Genomic DNA, 11308 nt, shown 5'->3' with positions numbered 1-11308 from the left:
ACCTAATTCACTACAAAGTTTTACACAAGGAAAACGTCAAGACTATAGTTTCTTCCCATGGTTGACAGATCTTTTAAAGCTCCATCCACAACATATGACATGATACACTTGCTCCCAACTTGGTGTCATCTGCAAACTTACTCATGGTGGACTCACTGCCATTGTCCAGATCACCCATAAAGATATTAAACAGGATTGGGCCCAACACTGACCAGTTTAAACCAATATTTACTAACAAACACTGAAGACAGTAACAAAAATGTGTTTATTTTGCTTTGCTGGACTTGTATTTGGAAGACATAAAACATTGCTATTTGGGTCAGATATTGGAGAACATTCCTGGGGCATACTTACGGAGTATGCTAGGCAGGGGATTTAGTGATGAAGATACCAGCAAAGTGTAAAAGACAGGTTTAGAATTACTTGTGAGACATTTCAGATTCTTATTCTTGGTAATGTCAGCTTTTATATATTGCAAGAAATGGAAACTTGTGGTTGTGTCATTTCATATAAAATGTTACTCTATCTTTGTGCCTTCTAGGTGCTGGCAGCTGGGGTCACTATAATTACAGGGAAGTTGATGATTCACACCCTCACCTCTTCTACTGAGTAATTTGGTTTCCAGTATTTTTACCTGCTCTGAACAGGCCAAGGACTTCATACAGCTGATCACACTTGCTGCATCAGTGGTTTTCTCTGAAGCTAGCCTTCAGGTAGACAGCTGTTTTTGTATTCTGAAATACTAAATTGTGTACAGAAATTTCCATTCTGACCATAAGTTAAAGACTTTTTATTTGTTGCTAAAAGACAAAATAAGATACAGTTCACAATTTATAGAAATGGTTTTGCCCTACTTAGAACTAAGGTTGTACAGGTAGAAGTTACAGTACCCCAGATATACAGGATGCAAACAAATAAGCTCCAGAAATAAACTGAGAACATTACTAATATGTGATTTCAGTGGCTCCCAGGCATAAGGCTGTTGCCAGTACCACAGGTTTGTGTATAAAGGGGTAGTGGATGTCAGCTCAGTAAATGCTGAATCCTTGTACATAAAAAGACACATTGGATATTTGCTACAGATTATACACAGTCATTCTCTGGGTAGCTAGGGTACTTTTTTAGGATCTCCAAGGTTCTGGCTAGAATGTCATGCTAAAATCTCCTGATCATGCAGAAAGGCACCCATTAGCTTGAAGCACCTAAGACCTCTAAGCCCTGACCTTATTTTCCTATTTTCAGTAACTAAAACAGCACCAGATTATACATTTTAGAAAGCTTTAAACATATCACATGATTATTATGTATTTCTTCTCTTCCTTCTCCTCATTCAAAAGCTGTATTGCAAGTTTTCTGGCTAATGATTAGAAGGAGATATTTTTGTTTAAATAGCTTAATCCTTTGTCTATTAATAGATGTCTCTAAACAAATGGGTTCTGACCTATTTAACCACAGAACTGGGTAAACTCAGCTGTTCAGGAACATGCCTTTTGGTGCCCAGAAGTATTTTATTACAGTATCTTTGAAAAACAAGACTCCAGTGGAGAAATAGCTCTGCAAGAACAACCTAGTACACATGTATAAGAATGACTGGATTATTACAAGTTACTACAACAAGGGGCTGTGTCAACACAGAGAAACCCATGCAAAGACGCATACACGGTGACCCTGTGCTTCAAAAGACACAAGTCTCTTGCAAGAGTATTTCTAGACCCATTTCAAAAGATTTCTTCTCCCTGCAGTTAAGATTTTTCTAGTTATTAAAGATTATGTCCATCTCAAGAAAGAAAATTAAATTACTCCCCAGTTTCTCTGGGATTGATTAAATGGGAAAGGCAGAATCGACTAGAAATACAAGACAGGAGCATTAACTTTCTACAGGAGTGAAACTCTGACTACAGCAGGAACTGATCTGCACATGCTGAATTCTCTTTTATGGAGAAGTACATCTGCCAAGGAAAAGTATGCTTTGAGTTGGGTTGTGGCGAATAAAGAAAAGGAAAGGATGGTCAGCATTGAAATGCTCTTCCATAGCCATGCAGAGCATAGCAATGCCAGCAGTAGCAGCTGCAGCTTCTGTGCCTTCCTCATTCACTTCTACAAAAGCCTTGTGGACAATTTTAGAGATAAAGAGGTCACGTGCCCCTGACATTCCTGACAAGTCAGCCTTGCCACTGTCAAATACATCCAACAAGCCCATAGTGGCTAAATCTGATTCAAGGTCATAGCTTTCTTCTAGCTTGAACTTTGGCAAACGCACATGAACATCAGCAGAATATAGATGCTCTGGACATGTCCATTCCTGGAGCTTCTCTAAGGTAAGCTGCTTTTCCAGCTAGAATTAAAAAGACAAGGGATCATTACATATCACCAGTGTAGAAATACTTCATTTTCAGTAACATTTACAAGGCTTTTATAGAGCAGTATACAAATCTGGCCATGCCCATAGCTCCATGAAGTTGAAACAAATGCCATTAGAATTTAGTGGAGTCAGTGCAGTTCTTACATACAAACCAATGCAAACATTTTGCTTCTTGCTGCACCATACAGAAAGGGAACTGACAGGAACTAAACCTAGTCATTCTTTCAATTAACAAAAGTCTATCAGAGAGATTGAAGAATCATAGAATGGTTTGGGTTGGAAGGGACCTCCAAAGGTCGTCTAGTTCAACCCCCCCTGCAGTGAGCAGGGACATCCTCCATTAGATCAGGTTGCTCAGAGCTCCATTGATGTGTTCCTGGTCATTTAATGGAAAACAGTTTCAATACTTTACGACCAAGAAAATAAAGACTTTGAAAGGTAATAAAAGTCCTGTCATTAACAAAAGTATGCAAGGCAAGTTAATTCTCATAGTTAGTTTTGTTTTCACAGTCTCCCTTACGGTTCAGTTCAGCAAGCAAAAGGACACAGAAATGCAAGCTACAAAACTGAACACAGCTTCTCTTCCTGGTGCAGCACATGCATGTATTCCTTACTGCAATGGTAACAGAGCATTGTCTAAAAATACACCTGATAGATAGGAGGCTCTGACAACACAGATCTGCTAAAGCTTTAATTTTGAAGGCCTGAACCTATCCATTAATTAACTGCATTAACTTAGGTGGGTCACCTTCTGCAGTCCAGTGGAGTCATCTTCAATGTCATCAGGTAAGAGGATGATCATACTAAGTTCTTCTTGCTCATAAGGCAGCTCTAGAACACGGATCTTCGCTTCAGGGATGTACGTGAACCGAAATTTCTTTTTCTGATACATCATTTTCACCGTCTTTCTTTCATTCTGGATGGATGGATGAAAGGTACCAAAAGTAACATTTGAGAAGATATTAATTTAAAAAACTGATAGGAAAAAAGTAAGGTACGAATTGCATTATTGAAAAAACTTCCTCCATTGTGGCAGGTGATTATAAAGCTGCCTTCATCAGTAATAACAGTTTCTTCTGATGACTTAAGGAGATTCTGTTAGATTTGGTTCTCCTTTGACTTCTATACTATAATCCTCACAAAACCTGAAAAATTTATTCAAGACACTGTATCTTTATATTGTTCTAGCCTAAAACATGACATTTAAAGTCAAAAAAGATCAACTCTGTTCAGCACACAGCAGATGCCTGTATAGAGTATCCTGTATTTTTTTATTATTATTTTACCTGTAAACAAAGCTTCACTTTAGCACCTATATTATTTGATCTTTTCATTTAGTGTATACTACCAAGACATATCTATCTTACCTTATTCAACCGAAATGGCATGTCAGTGGTGTCAGCTTCCTGAAATTTCTCTGCCCAGTTCCCTTTGAAATAAATAGCATTCACCACTACAAGCTTGGTCATACTATCAACTGAGCCTTCAGACAGCAGATCAGGGATTTTACCTTCAGAGAGGGCAGAAAAAAAAAAAAAGTCACAACAAAATCTTGTAGTAAGTTGACACCATATAATACATACATGAAGAAACTAATGCTGCAGAAATACTGCAGCTATAGAATTCTAGTTCAGTAATGAAGTGTATTTCAGTACCTTCACCAAACTTTTTACACTATTATAAACTTTTGCTATAATTTGATTAAAGTGTAATCTTTCTAGCTCAAACTGTCGTCATGTATGACTCATCATACAAGAACTAGAAAACAATCACATTTAGGATTACTGGATTTAGAACCATATATATACAATATGGACCCGGATTGACTAAAACAAATTCTTATAAGCATGCATCTGTGTTTAGCTGTCTTTCTTGCACTTGTCAGCCTGAACACACAACAGCAAAAAAGTCTCTGGAGGGTACTGTTTAAGTGTCTTGCTTAAGTATTTTCTGGTTCTGTCAGTGCATCAACTGAATATCCCAGAGTAAAATCAAAGTGTTCTAAAGGCAGCAGAGAATAAACCCTATTCCTGCTCTCAAAGTATGAAACTCTGCCAGTTACCTTATTAGCCAAAATGGTTTACCTTCAGTTTTCTCCTCTACCCACTGGTTAATTTCTTTCCTGGCTTCATGACAAGCCTGAACAAAATCAACTGTAGCCAAGTCAGCACCATATAGTTTCTGAGTATTAACCAGGAAATCCTAGATTTTGGAACGATAAGAAGAACTCTTACTGCATGCAGATAAGAAAGCATCTCTTTATAATGTAGATAATCAAACAGATTATTACCTGCTCTAAGGTGGGGCTCTAACAGAGCATTGCTTGGGGTGTTTCTGATGTTGCTGGGTTTTTTTCTGTCTCAGAATAAGCCTCAGAGCACATCTGCCACGTACACACCTGATAGGATGCTTACTGCAGGTGTGGCAATAGTTACTTGTCATGCTACTGAAACAGGCTCAAGCATAGCTAGGATAAAACTCTGCAAAAGAGCTAAAGAGGGATAAAAATAGCAACCTAAGTACACCTTATACAAAGGTATAACTCACCAATGAAGAGGCATGTTGTTTAGCCATGTTGGGCATCCCCTCCAAAATAAATGCAGTGTTTTCAAAAATATTTAAATAACGTGGTGCTAGACCAAAGGAAATCCTCACAAAATGATTGCAACAGATACAGCTGGTTGCATCGTAAAAAGCTGGTTGCAACAGAAGGGGCTGTTATGAAAGTTACTGTAAACTAAGAACACAGACAAGTAATTTTTCTCTTGAGCCCAAGAGCAGCAGAATTGAACAAACAATGAAAAAATGTTGCTGTGTTAACAGCTCTTAGGTGAGAGGCACAGATGCCTACACATCTGGAAACAACTGTGCATGTATACAAAACTAACACTGACTGCCCGGTAACATTTAGAAACATACTTTATAAATACTGAAAACGCTGCACTTTCCCACCAGGCTTCACCACACCATCATCATCTACAACATGAGCTACGTACAGGCAAAAAGCTGTAGGTCTTCTCTCCAAAAAGCCGATTGGCAAGCCGTAAGAGGTAGGGAGCATTGCTTCTGTTTACATCCATAGTCAGAGTCTGAAATCTTGAATGAACATCTTCAACTTTGTCAAAATGAAGTGTCTGAAATAAAAGAAGCAAATTAGCTGCTGCTAATACTGTCTTAAAAGACCATATGGTGTACCTATAGGGTGGGTCTACTTCAGCAGGTAGGCAGCTTGAAGAAAGAGAAGAGCCTGGAAGCTGCTCAGAGACTTCTGTAAGCCTCAAAGAACGAATTACACTGTTCTTGGTGCTATTCTGCCTGTGTCGATCTCTTGTATTAACTTCTGGTTTATACCTAGTTATGGCTGAAGATGCTGATCATAACCCTAAGTCCTGTCCATGTGACATCAGCATGACTCCCCTTCATGGGCCTCTGGGCACATAGGCTCATCCCCAGGTGGGAAAACTGAAAAAGAGACAAGGCCACAGAAACACTCAGGCTGTCTTGCTTCTCCACTTTGGCCAAAGGTAACTTGGAAGTTTCTCTTTGCAGAGCATAAAATCAAAACTAGCATAGGTGAGAAATCTTAGAACAGTTATCTTTTACAGTTTTACGAAAATAGAACTACTTAGATACATAAAAACCTAGCATCATCTTAAAAATCAAATACATTACTGCAGTTTCTCTTTCCCAAAGGCAAACTGGATGGTCAAGGCCCACAGGTGCAACAGCCAGACCTCACAGGCAGGGAAGGCTAGACCAAAGCACGGATATTCACACGCAAACTGAAGTCATGCATTTCTCAGTAGGGAAGTGCTGTGAAACACCCACTGGATTAAAAGGAAAATCCTCAGTTTATCTCACTGGGGTTTTTTGGTCAGGACTTTCTGCACGTATGAATGCACATTTGAACAAAAACATCATGGAGTAAAAACATCACGGAGGCAACTTCAGAAACAGATTTCTATATGCTTGCAAACAGCCCTTAACAGTCAACAATCAGTGCCGCCTTAATTACTTATGTTGTCCTAAATGAAGCATTATGGTATGGGAACGTGGATTATTGAAGGTGACTGTGCTGAAATACTCCCCCTCCTCCCCGCTCCCCAAGTTCCTTTTGCATGATTTCTGCTGTCAGTAGGTTTATCCTGGGTGGGGCTGTCAGTTTGACTACATGAAATTTATGTTCGCGGTCTGTTTGTACAAGTGGTGAGAAAATAATTTTATTGTCTTATTCAGTAAGCCAGTTAACAGCTCCTTCTCAAGTCCAGGATACAAAGGTGAAATTATTCATAGGGAAATATATGCTGATGACTGCAGTGGGAGGTCTCACACGCCTTTCTGTGCTAGCAGACATTAACCTAGCAAAAGGAAACAATAAAAGTGACTAAGGCCCCTCCACACAGGAGGCTTCATGACAGACTGGCCTACACCACTTGTGCAATTTATAATGAGGATTTTTAAACTATCCTCCCTAACTACCTAAGGCTATGGTGAAAATAAGCACCTGGGCTCAGCTCCTTCGAGATATCCCAACTGCCTAGCTGTAACTAAGATACAAATACTTAGGTAGCATCATCGTGGATTATCACAGTGGTTATGCTTTAAAGATGAAACTCTAGATTATTACTGTGTTCCTTAAATAAATACACAGTACTATTAGCAATAAGTATGCCATTGGTGACCTGGTATTACAAAACAATAGTTCTTTGTCAGAATGTCTCACGGAAACTAGTAAAGCTTTGGCTGCTAGAAACTCCCATCATTTGAAATGGAAGACTGATGAATCAATTAAATTAGTTTCCTATTTAAAGAATTAACAAGTGAAATTCAATGAGAAACAGTGGCTGTCACAAATGTGGGAAGAGGGCTCCGGAGCAGAGCAGGCAGAAGGCAACCACACGAAGCCTGAGGAAGCCTCAGTGAGCATGATGGAAATCCCCCTTTCATGTTCCCTCCTCTAAAACACAACAACTTTTAATGTGCAAAAGTGAATTTTAATTTTTTTTTTTACTAACCTTCAGCATCTGTGACTCTGTGTTACCTCTGGCTCCTAAAAGGACCATGGCCAGAGCAGCAGAGACACTGAAAGGAGAGAAGAACACGTTTCCTGTTGGGTTGGTCTCATTAAACCTTCTGAGCAGGTCAAGTGCAAACCTGCTGTTGGCATTATCGAGGTTCTCCATGGTTATAGCTGAAAAATACATCAGTCAGTTAAGGACTTCAAGAAATACTCTTTGAAAACATAACCTTGTGTGAGTCACAGAATGAAAACTGGATCAATCTTGGGGCAGCTGGGTACAGAAACAGCAAAAACAGTGCATCTTCTTCTTTCAATAAACGAATCAGTCACACTGAAAAAGTATTTTTCCCCACATAAATTGTATCTCTCAACCTTCCCCATCACACTAACTTTAAATACATTGTTTTTTAAAAATGTCTTTCCTTCTAACTTGAAATTAGAGGTATGTATGCAGGCAGCGTTGCAAGATGAAGTCGTTCAGTCTCACAGACCAGCACACCCCACATCCCAGAGCGCTCAGAACAGCTTTCCCCTCCACTTTTCTACTTGACTCGACCCCAGAGGACAGTAACTGCGCAGAGAGATGCAGACCCCTTTCAGCAAGCTGCCTGTCCTCACACCACAGGTGTCAGTCTCCTAACAAAGGCTGAGGTGCACCATTACCTTCAGCACTAGTCTCACCAACCTGCAAAGTTCTGGCATCCTGCACCCTGGTACAAACAGATTCCCAGCCAGGCTGAGCAGCCCTAAATACAGGGGCAAAACCTGGGGTTTTGTTAGCTGAAGGTGAGGTACCAGCCAGCAAGGCTGAGGTGAGGAGCAGAGCAGATAGAGCCTCAGGGCTGATGTTGCACCCAGAGCAGTGATTCCTTTGGGAGAGATGCTTCTGGGAGGCCCCTGAAGTGGGACGGAAGGTGGGAGGGCTGAGTCAGGTATAAAATCCCACTCAAGGGCTGGTAGCACCACTGCTTGATGCTGCAAAGCTTTCCTGCGCACCCAGCTCTGATTCCTGCTTCTCTTTGCTTGCCTGCAACAGGACTTCTGGATTTGATGGTTTCAGGCAGCTGGATTTGTGCATCTGCCATCAGCAACCAGGCCAGCAGTCCCGGAACAGTTACAACTGCTGTCCCAAGCCGCCAGGTGCACAGAGGAGTTTGCACCAAAACTGGGTATTTCCAGCAGAGTCTTCCTACAGCAACGGCAAAGTAACATTATCTGCTGCCACTGCCAGACAGGTGAACGCCCCACACCTTTGCACTGTCTTTTATCCAGCCCTGTGCCAAGAAACAAACCATAAAGCTCCAACAAGTCCAACCGAAAAAAAAAATCAAAACCAACACCACCCCAAACGTCTGCTTTTACTTTCCGTTTCTTAAACCACGCCACTGTGCAAGTGCTGCGCCGTGAAAAGCCATTCTACAGCCCCTGCCCCGTGGCTACCGGCAAGGGCCCGCCGGAGACCTCGCTGCCGCGGCAGGGGGAGGGCACAGGCAGCAGGGAGGAAAAATTTCCCTTTTCGTCCCGTTATCCCACCGGTCCCGTTGAAGGACCTCGGGGGCGGAGGCTGCCCTGACCTCCTCCGGCCCAGCTTAGCCGAGGGTCCCGGCCTTGCCTGCCTACCTGCCTGCCTGGTGCTGAGCGATGCGGTACGTTGCTAAGCGGTCCGTTCCTGAGCAGTGCGGCGCAGAGCCGCGGGTACGGCAAGGCACTACCGGGATGGGCCTCGGGGCGGGCCACCGGGGCGGGGGCCAGTGGCCACACCCGCACCGGAGGCCCCGGGAGAGGCCTGAATCTCCCGGCGGAGCGGAGTAGGCGGCCCCGGGGCTCAGTTAAAGCGAAGCCCCTCCTGCAAGAGCTATGCTGGTTTAGGGGGATTTGTCCCGGAGCTGCCCAAAGCTGCGCGACTGTTTTTTTCCCGTCGCGCTGCTCTGCTTGTGCTCAATGTGTATATCGCAGTTCTCTTTACTTTTATAATATGAAGAAATTAAGAGCACCGAGTGCTCTCTCTGATTCCACCCAATGGGGTTTTCTCCACCAGCCGGACACCTCACACCCACTGCCTGCTCCGGCGTTGGATGTGTAGCACTACCCCTTTAACTGCAGTTAAAGGTGACTAAACTGTTCCCCCTCTTCCAGTCGTGCTTTTATTGTCTTCACCAAAGACAGCATAAGGCAGGCTAGTGCCCTTTGGACAATGGCCACTGAACCGTGATTCAGAGCTGTGCTGTCTAGAAGAAACAAACACCTTGCTCTGGACCCCTCTGCTGCAAGTCGTTTCCAAGGCCAGCCCCAAACTCCACAGGAACCTGACAGGATGACCAAACTATTGGATGAGGGAAAGGCTGTGGATATTGTCTACCTAGACTTTCAAAAAGCCTTTGACACTTTCCCACAGAATTCTCATGGACAAACTGGCTGCTTATGGCTTGGATGAGCACAGGCTCTGCTGGATAAAGCACTGGCTGGGCAAACAGGCCCGAAGAGTGATGGTCAATGGAGTTAAATCCAGCTGGTGGCTGGTCACAAGTGGTGTTCCTCAGGGCTCAGTGTTGGGACCACTTCTATTTAACATCTTTATTGATGACCTTGGTGAAGACATAGAGTGTGTCATCAGTAAGTTTGCAGATGATGCCAAGTTAGGTGGGAGTGTTGATCTGCACCAGGGTAGGGAGGCTCTAGATATAAGGAAGGCAATTTACAGTGAAAACACTAGAATCAAGAAGGTTGGAAGAGACCTCAAGGATCATCGAGTCCAACCTGTCACCCTACACCTCATGCCTATCTAAACCATGGCACCAAGTGCCACGTCCAATCCCCTCTTGAACACCTCCAGGGATGGTGACTCCACCACCTCCCTGGGCAGCACATTCCAATGGCCAACCACTCTCTCTGTGAAGAACTTTCTCCTCACCTCCAGCCTAAACCTCCCCTGGCGCAGCTTGAGACTGTGTCCTCTTGTTCTGCTGCTGGTTGCCTGGCAGAAGAGACCAAACCCCTCCTGGCTACAACCTCCCTTCAGGTAGTTGTAGACAGCAATGAGGTCTCCCCTGAGCCTTCTCTTCTCCAGGCTAAACAGTCCCAGCTCCCTCAGCCTCTCCTCATAGGGCTTGTGCTCAAGGCCTCTCACCAGCCTCGTTGCCCTTCTCTGGACATGTTCCAGCAATTCAACATCTTTCCTAAACTGAGGGGCCCAGAACTGGACACAGTACTCAAGGTGCGGCCTAACCAGTGCTGTGTACAGGGGTACAATGACCTCCCTGCTCCTGCTGGCCAAACTATGCCTGAGGCAGGCCAGGATGCCATTGGCTCTCTTGGCCACCTGGGCACACTGCTGGCTCATGTTCTGGCGCCTGTCAACCAGTACCCTCAGGTCCCTTTCCACCTGGCTGCTCTCCAGCCACTCTGACCCCAGCCTGTAGCTCTGCATGGGGTTGTTGTGGCCGAAGTGCAGCACCCGGCACTTGGACTTGTTGAATGCCAGGGGGCTTGGATAGTTTGGATCAATGGGCCAAAGTTAATGGGATGAGCTTCAACAAGGCCAAATGCTGGGTCCTGCACTTGGGTCACAACAACCCCAAGCAATGCTACAGGCTTGGGGAAGTGTGGCTGGAGAGCTGTCTGGCAGAAAGGACCTGGGGGTTCTAATTGACAAACAACTGAATATGAGCAAGCTGTGTGCCCAGGTGGCCAAGAAAGCCAATGGTGTCCTGGCTTGTACCGGAAATGCTGTGTCCAGCAGTAGAGAGGGGACTCTCCCCTTGTGCTCATCTGTGGTGAAGCCACACCTTGAGTATTGTGTCCAGTTTTGGGCACCTCAATACAAGAGAGATATGAAGGTGCTGGAGCGACACTGCAGAGGAAGGCAAAAAAGCTGGTGAAGGGCCTGGAGAATAAATCTTACGAAGAGCAACTGAAGGAGTTGGGGC

General features: G+C 43.8%; 1 protein-coding gene across 1 annotated transcript; it reads right to left on the bottom strand.

Moving 5' to 3' along the window:
* Positions 1–1933: 1933 nt before the first annotated feature.
* SERPINB1 (serpin family B member 1) lies at positions 1934–7551 on the bottom strand. The gene is made up of 6 exons (XM_054381924.1): positions 7378–7551; positions 5359–5496; positions 4447–4564; positions 3730–3872; positions 3111–3278; positions 1934–2335 (listed from the first exon to the last, which is right to left on the bottom strand). The coding sequence occupies exons 1-6, from the start codon at positions 7543–7545 to the stop codon at positions 1934–1936; spliced, it is 1137 nt and encodes a 378-aa protein (XP_054237899.1). The 5' UTR covers positions 7546–7551.
* Between the last annotated feature and the right edge of the window lie 3757 nt (positions 7552–11308).

The sequence above is a fragment of the Indicator indicator genome, chromosome 6 (genome assembly GCF_027791375.1).
Source record: "Indicator indicator isolate 239-I01 chromosome 6, UM_Iind_1.1, whole genome shotgun sequence".
NCBI lineage: Eukaryota > Metazoa > Chordata > Aves > Piciformes > Indicatoridae > Indicator > Indicator indicator.
The sequence above is the reverse complement of the archived record's forward strand: the minus strand, read 5'-3'. Positions and strand labels throughout refer to the sequence as shown.